This window comes from Biomphalaria glabrata, chromosome 10, assembly GCF_947242115.1.
Source record: "Biomphalaria glabrata chromosome 10, xgBioGlab47.1, whole genome shotgun sequence".
Lineage (NCBI taxonomy): Eukaryota > Metazoa > Mollusca > Gastropoda > Planorbidae > Biomphalaria > Biomphalaria glabrata.
The window spans coordinates 28,646,815-28,666,026 of NC_074720.1; the positions used below are offsets into that span (position 1 = coordinate 28,646,815).

General features: G+C 33.9%; 1 protein-coding gene across 6 annotated transcripts in view; it reads right to left on the reverse strand.

The window, feature by feature from the left end:
* LOC106058004 (mediator of RNA polymerase II transcription subunit 25-like) overlaps nucleotides 1-19,212 on the reverse strand; it is a 40,020-nt gene that overhangs the window by 7,731 nt on the left and 13,077 nt on the right. For 3 of the 6 annotated variants that reach the window (XM_056043666.1, XM_056043665.1, XM_056043663.1), the window contains exons 12-22: nucleotides 18,420-18,485; nucleotides 18,218-18,257; nucleotides 13,251-13,357; nucleotides 11,671-12,318; nucleotides 9,780-9,888; nucleotides 9,378-9,480; nucleotides 9,054-9,231; nucleotides 7,897-8,049; nucleotides 6,710-6,844; nucleotides 5,380-5,541; nucleotides 1,935-2,088 (exon numbers count right to left, since the gene is read on the reverse strand). In XM_056043666.1, the coding sequence (XP_055899641.1) occupies nucleotides 1,935-2,088; nucleotides 5,380-5,541; nucleotides 6,710-6,844; nucleotides 7,897-8,049; nucleotides 9,054-9,231; nucleotides 9,378-9,480; nucleotides 9,780-9,888; nucleotides 11,671-12,318; nucleotides 13,251-13,357; nucleotides 18,218-18,257; nucleotides 18,420-18,485 (1,855 nt within the window). The remainder of the gene's footprint in view (nucleotides 1-1,934; nucleotides 2,089-5,379; nucleotides 5,542-6,709; nucleotides 6,845-7,896; nucleotides 8,050-9,053; nucleotides 9,232-9,377; nucleotides 9,481-9,779; nucleotides 9,889-11,670; nucleotides 12,319-13,250; nucleotides 13,358-18,217; nucleotides 18,258-18,419; nucleotides 18,486-19,212) is intronic. The other 3 variants (XM_056043664.1, XM_056043668.1, XM_056043667.1) reach the window with 3 other exon arrangements.

Consider the following 19,212-nt stretch of genomic DNA (forward strand, 5'->3'; position numbering starts at 1 on the left):
TTACACACTGAGTACAATAGAATGATATAAACACTGGCTATGTGTACAGCTTGTGGAGTATGGGAGATGACTAGCTGTTACATTTCAACTAGCTACTAGTTCCTCTTAAGAGTGAAGTTTCTAGAAGAAAAATACTAAACAAAACAGAGCTGCAAAGCCTTGGTGTTAACAATGTAATAAAAGTAATAAAAGCAGCTGTACTGAATAGCAGTCAGATATTAATATTTATAAATTCAATTTACTCAAACAGGTAGCTTGTAGATCTAGTGTGTGTATACAGCCCTAATCTTAAACCTAGTTCTAGACCATGGGTAGGCAAATTATGGCTTATGGGCCACATACGGCCTGCCTGAGCATTTTATGCGGCCCCCAGATAAATAGTTGGTGTGCCCACAGATTATAGATATAAAACTGCATAAATTTAAAAGATAAATAATTTTAAACATCAATATAAATCATTGAAACTTTTGTTTCTTATGACAAAGAGGCTAAAGAAACTTTGACTAGACATGTCATTTTAAAAAGTTTAAATGAATGAAGATTATTCTGATTGGTAATATGTGGAAGCATTCAAAGACGCAAGTTCAGGCTAGTTTTTATTCAATGCTATGAAGAACTGTGTTGAAAGTGTTGAGTTGGCATGGAACAAGATGGCGAGTGTAACAACTGATCGTACCCGTGCTTTGAGAAAAACAGATTAAAAAAAAAAAAAAAATAAAAAAACAATATGGGACGCAGGTGGCTGACTTGTGATGTTAAGGGTGCCTGTGAGTCAACACAGCTCAAATGGGTACCTGACAATAGTTAAGGAAAAGTAAAGGAAGTTGGTCATTGTGCTGGCCACATGGTGTTAACCGTGGACCACAGAAACAGATGACCTATACATCATCTGCTTCATAGATCTCAAGGTCTGAGCGGGGAACCTTTTCTTACAAAAAAAACAATATCCAAAGTATCTACTCTTATCTCTACAGGGGAAAGTTTGTGCAAAGCTGCATTGAATACCAAAAATGTTTTAGAAAACTTATCTCAGGTACTGGTCTCAAACTTATCAGACCTAGAGGTCTTCACAGACAGTTAAAAGAAGTAGCCTACTTGAAGATTTGGAAAAAAAACAACATTAAGATGTTCTGCACCACAGTAGTAACCTCTGGGTTATAGCATGGGTACAGTATTGAGTAGGATAAGGAATCTCAAGGAAACAAGTCTTATGTTCCTTAAAGGACATTGCTGGTTACTAATATTTCTAATGAAGAGTGGAAAACTGACTTCATCTTAGCCATCAATAGTATTGCAATGGGTTGATGGCACATGAATGTTAAATCTTTTAAAATTAAGCTGTTCCATTTCTCCAGGCAAGCAAGTGAAAACAGATTTTGTCATTTTCCTTTGCTGAAATGTGTAACCATTTCTAGTGAAACAGTTGAAAATTACAGCCAAATGTAAATAAAAAGACTTTATGCATAGTTATAGTATTTTCTAAGAAAATGACATCAAGCTTTGCAACCCTATTTATTACAAGTAAGATGTAGTCCTTGATAGAGAGTGCAAACACTCAAGTTCAATACTCTAGGAAGGACATACCCTTTTTGTAGTTATTATATACAAACAAAAACATGGATAATATTCATTATTCAAATGTCTACTTATACGCTTTCAGCATTTTTCTAATAGATAATTAAACAATGCAAGAGAAAGCTGTTATGTTGAACAGCTTCATCTTTAACTTTCAATTATCACCCATCCCCCTAAAAAACTGTTCTTTGCTAACATGTCTTTTCTTGAAATATTCTAAACTTATATTTTTTTTAAAAACTGTTCCTATTTGACTATGGGATCTTGTATGTACTACAATGTTAAAAGTGTCCTGTTCTTTTGAGGAAATCCATTCCAAAATAGGCTACAATGCTCAACACATAAGGTTGATTGCTCACCATTCATCATTTGTTGCTGTTGGACTTGTTGTTGTTGCTGCTGCTGCTGTTGAAGGATCATCTTCTTCTGGTCTACGCCTGGCCCAGGCTGCTGCTGGAAAGGCATCTCTCTAGACTTCCCAGGTTGAAGATCGTTTGGCAGGGACTGTATCATCTGCATCAATGAGACAAAAGAACAGCACATTAATCTATGCCCCTGATGTCATTGTAAAAATGGGGGAGTGCTATGATGCTGCATGCCTTATCTATCTTATGCTATGCAACAAGTTGTAATAAAAATAATAATAAAAATATTATTATGTAATTGTAAACAATATTTTGAATCCAAATCATTGGAAAGCTAAGTGCAAAGTGTGATATCAAAGAAAGCTGTGGTTCAATTGATATTAATTTTTTTAAAAAATTCAATATGTAATTTAATAAAAATATTCTTTAAAATTTACATATAATTACCATCAACGGCATAATAAATGGTTCCTAATAATATTGCAAAGTGTGAAATACATAATGAATGGTTCTCTATCATGCTTCAAGGCTGGCTTGTGGTAATTCTACTAATAGAAATGATAAGGGGCCAATTAAAATGTTAAAATCCTACACATCTTCACCATGATGTAGGTAAAATGTAAATGTACACTTGTTCAAGTTTAACTATCTCTTTATCCAGGTTACATGAAGTGGGCTGGAGAATAAGCCTTGCTGTTTTGAAAAGTTTGTCTTTAACTGTCCTGTTTTTTTAAATATATAATTATTTAGGCACATACTTAAGAATTACATGTTAAAAAGCACAACATTTACTAAACATGTATGTTAGAGCAGAGCATGAAGTACAAAGTGTTAGCATTAAAGAGAAAACAAACACAGCCAACTAGGTTGTCAACAGCAGTGATCATTCCAATTGAACCTCTCTTACATTGAAAGCTGATAGCTACATATATACAAATCAAAGCTTTAATCTTTCTTATTTAGCTACACAACAAAAATGGAAGTGGATCAAAGAAGTGGGCGTATAAACACCAAAATTTGGCCATTTCTGAAGTGACCACTAGCTTTCATTTCCAGTAAACCTATTTCTATCAAAAAATGTCTTTTGTTTACTTTCTGCTAAGAATGAAAGTTGAATGACTACTTTGAAAACTTCAACATGTAAAGAGAAACAAAAATGGTGTTAGTAAAGCAAGTCTATTTGACACTCCAATTAGTTGTCTAAATGTTAAATACACTACCAAGTTCAACCACACAAAAAAAAAATCAAATAAACATTTCAATTCCAAATGATACTGATAAGTGGGGATAGAAACAAAATGAAATAAGATCATTTCCACTATCTTCTAGAATTGTATAGTCAAGATCTACTATTTCTTTCTTTTGAATCCTCCACTATTTTCTACCACTTTGTAGTCAAGATCTAGCTTTTAATACAAATATGTAAATCTAAATAAAAAAGCGTGTGACTTTGAAAAGAGAAACTTTTACTTTAATGTATACTTAGTCTTAAGTCTTTAAGTTTATCAACAGTCTCCATGATGAAAACTAATTATACTCTTCCATCAAAAGATGGGATGGTGGTGAAATCATTTGAGACTTTTCTAGGTTTCCTGTAATTTTGCTTGAATGTGATTACAACAATGTCTTCATGGAGCTGTCACTTTGGTTTGTTCTATGACAGAAAAACTGACTAAAAGTTATTTTCTTACTTGAAATTTTTATTAGTTTATCCATGATGTAATTATTTAGTCTTGTATGTTAAACCTTTTTGACTTCCAACAATGCTTTGCCATTGGACTATGTTCTGGGCATCAGTTGGCTGCATGTTAATTAGAGACTTTAACTCTGCTAAGTCCTTGGTGGCCAATTCAAGCAATCTGTTGCAGTCTCCAATGTCTCTAGGAGTTCACTACTTTAGTCATTTGTTAATTCATGGCTCTATTTTGCATCTGTTCTAGTCTCTTTATGTTTTCTTGAGATAAGGGGGTCTCAAACAGAGGATGCACATTCTAATATTGGCCTAAACCAAGGTTCAATAGCATTTTAGTTTTATGCTCTTGTTTAATTTGTAAACATTTCTTTAAAAAAAAAAAAAAAAACACATATGCTTTGTTTGGTTCTTTTTAAAATTTCATTCATTTGGGGATTTTATGATAACTTCTAAGAAAACCTAGGTATTTACAGTTTTAGTCTGAGAAACTGGTTGACCATGAATATTTTATTTGCTTTAGTTGGTTTTTTTTAATCCCTCTTGCTACATATTATGTGTTCTAGTATTTTAAATGTGATGCTGGTGAGTGATACTGGTCTGTAAAAGTAAAGTTCCCCTTTCAGACCTTGTGGTCTATAGGGCAGATGATGTAAAGGTCCTCTGTTTCTGTAGCCTATGGTTAACGAGGGTGTCATGTGGGCAGCACAACACCAACCACTTTTACTTTTCCCCAACTAATGTCAGGTACCCATTAGAGCTGGGTGGACTCAGATGCGTCCAAAGAGCCCGAAATTAAAATTTCAAGTCTTTACCAGGATTTGAACCCGGGACCCCTGGTTTGAAAGCCAAGCGCTTTACTGCTCAGCCACGATGCCTCCGATACAGGTCTGTAGTTTCCCTTATCTCATTTTTTAAATAGGAGAATGATGAATGACATTAGTGTCTTTCCAGCCTTTTGGCATGCTACTCTGAAAAAAATATTTTGAACACTGGTGCTAGTTTATTAGTTAATTCTTTGAGTAATCTAGCTGGAATGCCATCAGGTCCAGAAGCCTTATTTGGTTTTAAGTTAGCTACTAGTATAAAAAAAGGAAAAACCCCTTTCAGACCTTGTGATCTATAGATCTATAGATGTAAAAGTCATCTGTTTCTATGAGACAGTTAATGAGGGTGTCATGTGGCCAGCACAATGATTAACTGCCCTTACTTTTTCCTAACTAATGTCAGGTGCCCATTAGAGCTGGGAGGACTCAGAGGGGCTCTAAAGATCCAAAAGAGTTAATATATGAATCTCTTTTTCTTTTATGTCTAAATCTTCTGTTTAAATTAAGCAATCCGTCTTATTACAGTTCAATTCATTACTTTAAAATAAAAAAAAAAGCCTTTGCTAACAAATACATGTTTCTATTCATTAGTGTGTATGAAAATGAAAAAAAGGTTTCTGCTTTCATGGTCACCAAAAAAACAAAACAACCCAGCTAGAACTAATTAATGAACCCACCTCTGCCCCCCCCCCCCAACCCCCCAAAAAAAAGAAGAAAAAAAAAGCTATGTTTATGCATTAAAGTTGGTAATATTGATTAATTTTCTGAAGTATATAACAATATTACAAGACACAAGTCCAAGGTATTTAAAAAACAAAAAAACAAAAACAAACTTGAAGCAAGCAAAATAATGTTTGGGCACACAACACTCAAGCAGAAAATTAAAATGTGGCAGTAGTCAAATAGGGGTCAGGTTGTTTACCAAGTTAGTTTGGCGTGCTGCAGCACTGTCTGTCTGTTGAAGCTGGCTCTGCTGCTGCTGCTGCTGTTGTTGCTGCTGCTGCTGTTGTGGTGGTGGTTGTTGTGTTTGCTGTTGTGACTGCTGTGACACTTGTTGCTGAGCAGTGTTTACTGCTATTGGCATCTGATTTAGTTAGTTGTTGAGAGAACATTACAAACCGTACATTGAGGAAGCACTAATGCAGTGTGGGATAGGAGAAGTAGGGTTTGTCACAACTGTTAGGCACAATGGCACAAACAATGTGCTACTAATGACATTTCTTGAGAACAACTTTTACAGTTTCACAAGTGTCATGGGCTATAATAGCACAACTATTTGTGTGTGTATATATATATGGCAGTGCACTATCTGCTAGACACTAATAATACTATATGTAGACACAGATGTAAATCAACAAAAGACAATCTACTATTCACACAACACGAGATGATCACTATACATCACTGACAACTGCACACAAGACTACACTGAAACAAATTCACTTTAAGGAGAGTAGATGCAATACATCAAACCCTGAATTATTTAGTCTACAATAAAATAATAAAAAGAAACTAGTTCTTACAAAAACTCACAACATAATTATTCATAAATTCATAAACTGTTTACACAAAGCATATTTTTAGAGTTGTCGCCCCAAGTCATTTAAAAGTGTCATTCAGTTAATGGTCCAGCTGGTGAATCCCCATGTCCATCATACACTGCCACCTCAAAATGTGAAGACACCACTAGAAAATATTCCCCATTGGCTAATAACCTTCAGCAGTTACTAGCCTGACAATCTCATAGTGACATTCCCTAAAAATATGCCCTGATTATAAAACAAAATATCTTTTTAAAAATTTAACAATACAATAATGAAAGAATTTAATACCAATCCATCCAACATTTATGGATACTCCACAGATCAAAATAAAGAGGTAGGTATTTGAATCACAATAGTATTGAAAACACAAGAGTGAATACATTAGTTTTATGAACACTATACAAAAGCACATCTTAGTTGACAACTGCTTTAAGTTTTCTCTACATTTAAGAAGCTCCCTACATTAGATCCTGGTAAAGCATGACTTTAAACCTCATTGGTAAGTTATATTTCGTCTTTGGAGAAATTGACATTTAAATGGCTACATTTTAAATATTCCTTTATTTTTATTAAGTGCGATGGATATGTATTTTTAAAGTAAATGAATGAAGTATGTTTGAATCCAAATAATTAATTTTCATCTCTAAAAATAGACTTAGTTGAGCACTAACAATGGAAATGCACTTTTGAGACAGAGTGAAAACTGACCTGAGATTGCATCATTCCAGTTCCTCCTATAGGTACAGCTGCATTGTTAGGCCCTTGAGCCATTACCTGGTTGGCCATTCCTTGTCCACTGTTTCCAGCATTGACACCAGCCATGGCATTCACCTGTTGCTGCTGCTGGGAGACACAAACCAAACGTAACATTAAACAATTAATCAAAACTACCAGTGATTCTTTGCTATATGTTTAGTAGTCAACTAAAACAATTAATCAAAACTACCAGTGATTCTTTGCTATATGTTTTGTAGTCAACTAAAACAACTAATTAAAAACACAGAATTCCTGCCTTTCAGAATAGTGTTCAAGAAAACACAATAAATCCAGAGCGATCCTTAGTTTCTTGTGTAAAATTTATTCCCCCCCCCCCCAATAGTAATTTTTATGATGTCAAAAAGACCACAATGAAATGAACATGAACACAATGAATCTCATCTTATAAATAACAAACTTTTTGACAGCATAATTATGTTCTATGCACATCCAGGTACCCAGTGGAGCACCATTTACTCCAACAATGCTTTGCCCATAGGACTATGTTCTGGGCATTTCCCCTCAGTAGGGTGCATATTAATTACACACTTAAACTCTGCAAAGTCATTTGGTTTTCCTGTCTGATTCAGGCAACTTATTCCATGCTCTAGTGAAGGAGTATGTATGGTTACCAATCAATACCAATGCAGAGTCCAAGCAGTATGGCTTATGGAGTAAGAAATGTGCTTTATCTTTTTTAGGTTATGTGTTTGTATTTGTAAATGATGGCTCAGTGTTTTATGTATTATTAGTACTTTACTTTTTGGTCTTCTTTTCCGAAGGGTATTTTAGTCTAGTGATTTTACTGTAATGATGTTAATCTAGACAAATATGAATATTTATTTATTATAAATCTCATAAGTAGAAAGATACTTTTGATACTGAACACAAAATTATAAGTCAAGTTATTATGATTAAATAATTGAACTGTTTCCACGGAAAAGGTTACTACAAAATGATCAACAGTTGAAACATGTCTCAAACTGATTGTAGACATGTAAATCAGTAGCTTAATTTCCGACTTAGACCAAACAAAACTCATGAGAGTTTTTGTTGTGTAGAGCATCCTAGAGTGCCCCTAATGAAAACAGCCATGCTACATTAATCAACACACACCTACAACATTTTGTAGCCCTTACCTTCTGCCTGTACCTGGCCACCACAGTTTTAATCCCCTGTACTATTCCCATTTGATCATTGGGGATGAGACCAATAAAAGACTTTTTCTTGGCACTGTACATCAGCAATATGATTTTAGTATCTGATTGTGGAGGAAATCTAACACAGCCAGCCTACATTCATCAAAATAAGGTTTTCATTGGCATTAAATAGAGAAAAAAAATTCACAGAATGGGAAAAATGTAATTTTTAACTTAAAAAGAGGTGGCCAATCAACTATAAGATTGGAAAAGTCTTGTGAACAATAAATATGCACAAATGTTTCAATTCCATAAATAATGAAATTCATTATTTAAACAGTCATGGATTGAAATATTTGTTTCTATATAAATGTAAACATAACTCATTCCAAATTTATCCTGCATATGAGACATTTTTTTCCACTTTCCATGTAAAATATAATCCCCCCCCCCCCCCCTTTTATATGATTTTGAAACTGAAAAAGAATAAACTACTTCAAAAGGTTGACATAATTATTGATTGCGACAGAGATCTGCAAACTAATCTCAAACAAGTTTATAATCATTTAAAATAAGTAAATAGTTTTTAGGGTTGTGTCTATTATATTTCTTGTTCCATTAAGTTGTTACTGCCAGAATCTGTGTGGTAATAAGCACAATAATACCTACAGAATGCTTTCAATCACATGAATATCAGTTTTTGACAACCAGTTCCATTGCCAACATTCAAATGTGGCTCTGCTCATTCTGGTGGTGCTGATCAAACTGACAAAAGGTGTTAAGTAGCTAGTGCCAAACCTTTGAGCAGGAGGAGCTCATTATCTTTGGTTGGCTACCCACCACGAGAAAAAAATCTGAATATAAACCTGTGCTGCCCTGGGTTTAACCCTAAAATGGGAAAGGGAATCAAGCCTGAGAAAAAAGAATCCATGAAGATTATGAGACCCTGGTGATCCTGAACTGCAGGGTTAGGATTAGGGTTAGGCTATTTACCTTTTGGACCCCACAGCTACATGAAGACTTGGGAACTGCTGTGTGTGAGTTACAACTATCAACAGTAGCTGATGACCAGAATTTTAGCTCATCCTAGCTCAATGCTGTTTTACAATTGAAGGTAACCAACAATATAGATCTGTTTCTAGATAAGATTTACTTACAAACCCATGACCCATCAAAGTGTAAAGATTCTGCAGTGCCGATGGGTTCTGGTTAGCATTGTTGTTGGGAAAGTGGAAAAATACTTGTCTGGAATTTTTGCACAGCTGCTGTAGTCCAGCCAACATGGGTTGGGGTAACAACTGGATATTCAATTTCTGAGGCCAGTCTGCTGTGCTTCTAGAGAAGTGAAATGGAGAAATAGATTTATGTTAAGAAACTTAGTTAGCCATGGGTCCAACAAGAAACAAATTGTGTTTAAATAGCCAGCTCTTACAAGTTGGTAATATTTCCACAAGTAGAGGACAGACACTGTGACTACTTACATATCCATGTCTTGTACATCTACAGAGACATTACAGTTCAGTAAGAAAGTGACACTTCTCTGGTTGTTGGGCTGAACATTTCTGTCTTGATACTCCATGGTACCTGCAACAGCCACAAACCTTTACACATTCAAGTTCACTATGACCAAATAATGACCAGAGAAATAAATATCATTCATAAGACTTCAGAAGAACTACAGATGAACATTTGTAACAAGATCAGGGCTTCACACAAACTTTTGATAAGTCCTGATATAAGCTTTCCTTATTTCTATAACTTAGCAAAACAAAAAAAAGAGTCTAGATTTAAAAGGTCAAGGATAGTAAGTTTCCACTGTTTTTATAATTTTTTTTTTAATCTACAAAAATCCAATTAAAAAAAAAAAAGATAAAAAAGTATACCACTCCAAATAATTCTTCTGTCTGTAGGTCCAGGAACCATGGGCAGCTGTCCTACGTTTGCTAAAGGGTTTTGTCCAGACACATCACTAATAAATCCTGGCTGCATACCCTAGTCGTTGTGAACAAATGGAAATATTTGATAAAAGTAGATCATATGGAATTCAAATATAAGTTCTAAATTTGCTTTTGTACAACAAAAACTAAATTTGTCTCATTTTATTTGTCTAAAAATGAAATTTTGTGTGTTGGACTATCATTTTTATTCCATTGTTTATAAATAAAAACAACTAATTAGTATGATTATATTGGTATATAACGATTTATCTTGTACTTAAATAGTGCTGCAAAGAGGGTAGACAGTAAATGTAAAGCCAATAAGCAATAATTCACAGAAGTAGCTCCATCTATACAAAGCTTTAACCAGAGCCATAAAAAAAGAGAAAATTCAAAATGTATGGACAAATCTGTCTGAATGTTGAACTCAGTAAATGCAATGGCCTATGTGCTAGCATAGCATCTTTTAAAGTGGTTGGAAAGTCTGTGAAATAGAAATTGTGCCATTTCTGAACTCACTTTCAATTAATTCAACTAGTTGAAAACAAATTAGGTCAGATCTGAGGTAGCTTTACTATTGAGAAAGTCATTGCGATTGTTCTTGAGAATTTCAGCACGAAAAAAAAGATAAGTGTTCAGTTAACTTTTACTAATTACTTAACATTTTTCTTAGATTGATTTCATTAAGACATTGCACATTTTTATTAAAATCCAAAACTACTCAAGTCTCTTTGGTCACATCAGTTTGTTCCTAACAGTTGGAAATAGAAAGTTTCCATTTTCTGAGCTATTATGACATTTTTGTGAAGGTTTTGTTTCTTATCAAATATTAGCAGTAACTGATAGATATGATGAGAAAGTTAAGCAATTCAAACTAGGGAGCATGACAAAAAGCTATGGCTAAACTACTGTCTGTAAAGTTTGATATTGTTTACAACTTGGAAAAACAACAACTCAGCTTTCTAGATAAAATCATTTAAACTGCAATGTGATCAAAAGATGGAAAGAAAGGGAAATTTATACACTACAAAACTTGAGTGCAACATTAGAAAAGTTAGTTCAAACTTTCTCATTTTATTTTTTAACTACTACAATTATTTTCAAATGTCATAGAAAACCAAAGTGTATGTAGCTCTATGTATTCAAAGTTATTTCTCATTGTGTTCAGTAATTCCTTGGCATGGTACACCCACACACAGTGTGTCAGTTGAACATACAGCTTTGCTTATACACCTAGAGAAGATGATTGGTTTCAAATATTCTCTGGGTTTTTTTTCTACAGAAATACAAAATTTAATTAACATCCATGTGATCTACAAACTCCTGTTGACAAACTCTCTAAACTATTTGACTTCTTCTAGAATCAACCAATGCATGCAAGAAACGTGTGAGTTAACCCCAACTGAAACAAAATCAAAATGAACTAGCAACTGAAGAAAATAAAACAACAAGAAAACAAAATCTGATGAGAGCTAACTAAAACTTAGTGTTAACAACACAACTGTGTCACAAACCAAGAACTTTGATTAAAAAACTAGGAATGAGTCCTGTAAGACACAAACTCTTTAAATTGAGCAATTAGACCTAAGATGTATGTAAGAGGTGTCCTTGTCAACATGTTCTTTCAGTAGCTATTCAAAAAGATGTCCTCTAAAGCCTTTAAAGATCCAAGTATTTCTTTGTACTAACTGTTGTGCTATTGCAATCTGATAGTTCACACTTAAACAGAATTTCTTGTTTCATTAGTTTCTTTATTCTATAACTTCACTCTCTCTCTCTATTCATTCAAACAGTCATCCTTCCTTTAAACAATATTATGGTCAGAGTATTTAATAACCTGTTGGCCAAATGGGAATAAATTCTGAGAACTGGAGACTTGACTTTGTTGAGACTGCTGTTGTATTTGAGTCTGCTGTTGAATTTGAGATTGCTGCTGTTGTTGAATTTGGGACTGCTGCTGTTGCATTTGGGACTGCTGCTGTTGCATTTGAGACTGTTGCATTTGAGATTGTTGTTGCATCTGGGATTGCTGCTGAAGATTCCCAACTCCAGTTCCTTGCTGCATCAGGCCAGAGTTAGGATTCTGCATCATACCAGAATTTGGATTCTGCATCATATTTCCAGAATTCTGGGAGTTAGAAGAGTGCAACATGCCTGAATTTTGTGACCCTGAGCTCTGCATCATGCCTGTATTTTGGCCTACACCCTGCAGCATCCCTGGGCTTGGGATGCCCCCAGAGGACATCATGCTGCCCTGGTTCTGGGCATTGTTGGACTGCATCATGCCTTGGTTCTGAGAGCCTACTGGCTGCATCATTGGTTGGGTCTGCATGCTCTGGCCTATCATACCCATATTTTGTGTACCTGGCTGCGGCATCGTAGACACATTCTGGGAGCCGACTACTTGTTGCTGCATAGCAGAAGGGTTCTGGGGACCCTGCATGTGAGCCATCATGTTAGAGGGCCCTTGAGATACCATCATACCCTAGTGTGGTGACAGTAAATGGGGTAAAGAGGCGTGCAGTTTAAAAAACAAAATGTTAAATCTATTAAAATTATAAAAAAAAAAAAAACTAATAAAAGTTAAAAACTTAAAAGGCAAACTTTAATAATTAAATTATTAATGTTAATATTTTCACACCAAATCTATGATTACAATATATTTATTTATACATATTTTCTCAAATTTTTCTGTTACTCTGAATTATAATAAACTTTTACTTACTCATGACTATTCGTTAATAACTGATGGCCAAATTAAAAAAAAAAAAAAAAAGAGCAATATATTTCTTTTAGCAATTTAGCAAAGTAGATTAGTGAACATAATTTCAAACTTTCCTTTATAATTTGAAACAGACATTAAGCATGTCATGATGCAAGCAAAACAATAAACTAATTTTAGCATGGTGTGAAAATATAAATGAAACAACATAATTCATGAAATTAAAATGTTAATTCAGAAACTATGAAAGAAAACAAAATGAAAGCAATTTATTATTTAGGAATATCTAATACAAAAACAACAACACAGATTGGAATCAAATCAATAACCAATGGTGATGATAGCTTAAGACTATCTTTAAAAAAAATGGCCATATTGAGCTTAACACACTCAAGGCATTCCACTGCTGGGTAAAATATAGACCATAAAAAAAGAAGTTCTAACACTGCATGCAAGAAATGGCTGCGCTACAGTATTAAGAATGTTAATGTTGCAGTACCAACTACAAAGACAGCAAAAAAGTAGTGCCAAACAGAGTTGTTGCTTCTTAGCCTTTCAGCTTGTGTCTGGGTTTGGTTTGCACCACATTAACATTCTTTAGTCACATAATCAGCTCAATCAACTAATGACACCCAAATAAAAATCAGAGTTGGGGGAGATAACTTTCAGGACACTACAATCGACCACATTCTAACCTGCTGGTTCATCCCTTGCTGGGACATGTGTTGACTCATGAGTGGGCCAGATTGCTGCACATTTATCATTCCAGTAGGACCTGAGGTACTGGACATGGGCTGACGCACTGGCAAAAAAAAAACAACATAAAACAAACAATTAAGACCAATGTAATGCTATTGCACTCTAAATAGTTAAATTTCGAGTCATATATTAATGACATGGAGCCAACATGTTGATAAAACAGTTTCGTCATGGTAACCCCAAACAAATAATTTATTTGTATTAAATAAAGGACAGCTGTAAAAATAGTTCTCTAGAAAGCCCAACAAAATTGTGACATACCATGTCTCAACTGATACAAATATCTGACTAATGCATATTTATTATATAAGTGCATAGATTAAAATTCAATAAATACAAGTTAAAAATAGAACAGACATTTATTACGAGATGAAGAAGTAAAAATAAAAAAAAAGGAATAGTTGTAGTGATTGCAAGACAATGGCCTTTTTTGGGGTGTCTAGTGTTCTAGAAACTAGAGGAAGTTCAAACTGCTAGACCAAGGCTGGCGAACCTATGGCACGCGTGCCCAATGTGGCACGCGAAACGATTTTGTGTGGCACGCGATGATGATATTAAGAGATGTGTTTTTTTTAAAGAATCACAGATATCTCAAATTACCATAATTAATAACGTTCAATTATTTCCGAGAACTGTAAATAATAATGAAGAACATATATCGTGTGAGTAAAAAAAAAGCGATTTCACAATCCAGTTCTTTTGTAAACTTTGTTAAAAGTTGTTCTAACTTAGTGGTTGCAAGTTTTGAAGTTTCAAAAATTATAGCTAAGCATGGAAAACCTTTAAGTGACGGTGATTATATCAAGGAAGCAATGTTAGAATATGCGTCTTATTTGTTTGAAGACTTTCAAAACAAGGATAAAGTCATTCAGAGAATAAAGGATTTGCCAATAAGCCGAAACACGGTTGAAGCGAGAGTTATGAAATTGCACATTAATATTCAAGAACAAGTAAAGAAGGATATTAATGCAAGTCAAGCCTATTCTATTTGCCTTGATGAAAGTACTGATGCGACATTGACCGCTAGACTGGCCATCATTGCCAAATATAGCAAAGGAAATGAAATACACGAAGAACTAATAAATTTAGCAACTTTACCAACGACAACAACAGGTGCAGATATATGTCAAACTGTTGTGACTGAACTCAGAAATGCAGGTGTAGATCTAAAAAAAAATAGTTTCTGTAACAACTGACGGTGCTCCAAGTATGACTGGAAAAGATGCAGGTTTCGTTAGTTTGCTTACTGGACATGTTGGACACCCACTAATAACTTTTCACTGCATTGTGCACCAACAAGCCCTATGTTCAAAAATCGGCTTAAAGGAACTTGAAGACATTATGAAATGTGTAACAAAAACAGTAAACTTCATTACTGCCCGTGCTTTGAATAAGAGAAAATTTAAACAGCTGCTAAATGAAGTTCAGTCCAGTTACTCTGGCTTATAAATGTACAACAACGTACGTTGGCTAAGCCGAGGTCACGTTCTGGAACGGTTTGTGGAATGCCTTGATGAAATTCGAATCTTTATGGATGATAACAAACAAAATTGCTCAGAATTGACAAATGTTGACTAGCTTATCAGACTAATGTTTTTTTACCGATTTTTCATCCCATTTAAATGAACTTAATACGAAGTTGCAAGGTTTCGGAAAATCTGTCGATCAGGCATTTGACATCTTGACAGCATTTGAGAAAAAGTTGAAGATTTACATACGGGACACAGAGAAGGAAGAATTAAAATATTTTAACAAACTGAAGAAATTTTATGATGATTAAAAGTTCATGATACTACCAGCAAAGATTATCAGAAAATATTGTTTTTAGAGATAATTGACAACTGCTGAACAATTTTCCCTGCATTTTGAACAATTTCGAAAATTCGAGTACACCTCCAAATTTATAAAATATCCAGATATAGTAGATTTTGAAACTCTGGATTTGACCATGTTTTCTTGGATGGGATTAAAGGATTTTGAAATGCAACTTGTTGAGTTTCAGTCCAGCGCAATTTGGAGACAGAAATTTATTGACTTACGAATACAACTTGCATTAATTGAATGTGAACGGTTAAATGGATCATTAGAACCTCAGAAAATGAGATTCTTCAAGTTTGGAATGACCTGCCTAAAACTTTCAATTCTCTGATAAAAATAGCAACATCCATTCTGTCAATATTCTTGTCTACTTACTCATGCGAATCTTTATTTTCTACAATGAATTATATTAAATCAGATGCCAGAAGTTGCTTGACCTATGAACTAAGTGCGGCGTGTGTAACTTTGAAGAATACACGGTATACACCAGATATCAAACTGTTATCGTCTATCACACAACGCAGAAGTCTCACTGATTGACCTGCCCTAAGACTTCAAATCTGTAGGTCAGGATAATAAAATTGAATAAACAAGTAATATTGTTACTAAGCTGTTTTTATACATGCAGTTGACTTACTGGCTGTAGCACTTCTTTTATATAGCGGTGTCACTAGTAGACCTACCGGGCACGCAACAATCTTCATTGTTTTTAAATGGAAATTAATTGGCACTCGGACTGAAAAAGGTTCGCCAGCCCTGTGCTAGACTATACATATCTGTGACCAAGTATAAAATAAAGAATTGTTGGGTAAATATATTGTGAATGCTGTATTTGGTTCATTACAATTATAAATGAAGGTATTTAAACAAAATTCTCCTTTAAATTTAATATACTTTTTCAACTCAAGCTCTGACACTAGAAGGATGGCCACTAGACTTTACATTTACACAAAAGGAGCAGTAATACAGAACAAAACTCACCAGCAGTTTATGTAAGGGTTGCTCCGGATAGTACTTTTTGATATCTGGCTGAAGCCAGATATGGCTGGATAGTAAAATGTCTTGTAAATAGCTTGTGTTACTGAACAAGTAAGATGCCTTTTTTTTTCTCTAAAGATTTTAATTCAAGACAAAGATATATACACAAATGCACATCTTTTTTTTATTTTATTGTGCAAAGAAGTATCTAAGAAACATCTTCCTTTGTACTGAGTTTAGTGTGGAGAAAGATTTCTACAATGATAAAAGAATTAGATCAAACCATAAGCCTATAACACCAAACTGTGGGAGCTGGGTGGACATAGAAATATAGAGGTGCAGATCTTAGAGAGAAAGTGGGATGGATTAGTCACACCCTTAGAAAAGATACCAATAACAGAGCGGGACAGGCCTTAGAGTAGAACCCCAAGGGGACAAGAAGCATAAGACAAAAATGAATGTGGTGAAGCAGTATTTAGATGGAGCTGAGAGGAAAGGAAAAAGCTGGGAAGTCATTAAAAAACTAGCATGAGACCGTGGAGAGTGGCATGTTTTTACTGAGGCCCTATGTTACATGAGGAATGCAAAGGAAAGTTGATGATGATAGGCCTATACAGTCAGATAGATTAGCTAGGTCTAGACCAAACAAACTACACAAAATTTATGAAAATTTCTCCAAGTTTAATTTTGTTTTTTTAATTTAGTTTAATTTTTTATTTTCTTAAATTAAATTTAGACAACTACTTTATTTTTAGTTTTAACTAATATTTTATTTTTTTAGATTTAGTTAAGTTCCCATATAGTTATATACTTATATATTGAGTAAAGAAAAGTGTGTCATGTACGCCAGCCCACTAATTGAGATTGATCTTTAAATGAGTAAACTCAATTTCCTCTAGAGTGTCAACATGTTGTCTTAATGTGGTCACATGTCTATCTATAAACTCAATGTATTGAACTAAACCAATAAAGTGGGGAGATAGACTCATACCGCTAAACAGGTAACTACTAAAGTGTACTTTTTTACTATCCGACCAACTATCCTGTAGTGATATCAGGCCAGAGCCGAGTATGGCAGGACATAGAAAAATGGCTAGATATTCATTTAGCTAGATATTCGGCCACAGCCAGAGCTACTATCCGGTGCAACACTAATATATATATACACAACAATAAATTGAAAACAAAAATAGTTAAAGCAGCTCTGTGATATTATTTAACATTCATTTTATAAATTACACCCGTAGTAAAATATCAGTGAACCCAGGATAAAAGATACAAAATTAGTGCACACAACACCAAATCATAACTTACTAATACAAATATTCTAAATACTCTGAAAGATACAAGGATGCAAACCCATTTCATTTATTTTTTAAAATATAATAAACAGTAATAGGCAAAGTAAAGAAGTCTTTCCCCAGTTATACAACACAAGAGAATGTTTAGTTTTTGTCTTTGAATGGAAAGTTGTAGGGAAACTCAACGTTATGATGAAATGTTATTAGGAATATCTAATTTGATGATAAGACAGACAAATGTACACTAAAAAAAAAGAAAAAAAAAAGAAAAAAAAAAAGAAAAGAAATAAAGAATTATTTTTATGGGGAAAGGGGTGGGAAGAGAAGCTAACCTAAAGTTGTCCTTTAATGGAGACCCTATGATGAATTTTTTTTTTTAAGTCTTGTCATTTTAGGGTGGTTTTAATGAAAGCTGTTTTGTTCAAAGCCAAAGTGATAGGGTGGTTAGATGAGAGAGTTGGAAGTTTGATATAAAATTGTTTTCACAGTGTACTACTAATATTCTAAAAGTATTTGACGACATTGAAAATGCAGACAAAGGCTGCTATATTTCAATACATTTCTAAAAATAAAAAATTTGGAACAAAAATGTTTAATACAGCAGGAAAAAAAGATACTTGACATGGTTATTATTGTAGGATAAAATTAACTTAAGAAAAACAACAAAAAAACAAAAAACAAAATAACTTTACTTTTTATTAATTTAGACACAATGAAAATCTTGTACCAAATACTAGTGCATTAAAAAACCTTATGATAAACTAAATCACGACCTATGTGTCTTAAAAAGTACATTATATACTTACTCATAAGGTTTGGATCCTGTTGTTGCGGTTGCTGTTGGCGCTATTTGGAATACAAGAAAACACATAGAATTAGGTGAACAAGTTTTCACCAATGCAGACATTGTAATAAATGACACTATTACTCCCATACACAATGAAATGTTTGAAATGCAGTAAAAATGGACCCGCTTATTTATGTAAGAAAGAAAAGTCAAGCACTAACCAGTCTCTGTTGCATGTTGCCTTGTACAGTCATTGTTGATACTTGAGCTTTAGATTGAGGAATGGGCTGAAATAAATGAGGAATAGTCACATTAATACCCAGTGCAGTCATCATATTATTTCACCCACTAATACACAAACCACAATGATGAAGTCATTACATTTTCTTTGTTGACTTTTTTGCTATACAAAGCTAAATCACATTTATATATTTGTACTTAGTACACATGGCAATGTAATTTTTAAAAAAAAATATTCTACTTATGTCACACACTTTTGATATTTACACAATTATACTTAGTACTAACACAAAGCCTAGCCATGATATAGTTTTAGACTTTTTATTTAATGAGTGGCAAAGCTTTATCTAAGCTGATAAGCAGAAAAAAGCCAAAACTTCACCTTTGTGGCGACATCTAAACATGAAGGTCAGCATAGCATACTATATTATATTTGTTTTGATAATAATGCTTCTATTTTTCAGAATTAGACATATTTATGTTAAGCAGAAAAATGTTTCCAGAGAAAGGTGGCCCTTAGCTATAAGTTTTAAAGTTTCAACATGAACATTTCAAGAGCTTCTATCTATCTACTAACCAAAAAAAATTTGCCTGAGGTCTCGAGCCTCCATAATGGATAGCAGCTGAGCTATTATCCAGTACTTACAAAAATAAAAGGCAAACTATTGTATAGTATATTTTCTATATAAAACAAAATTAATCAATTTTGACTAAACTGATCAACTAATTGTTTTATTTTTTATGATTCATTGGTTGTCCTCAACAATGAATTAT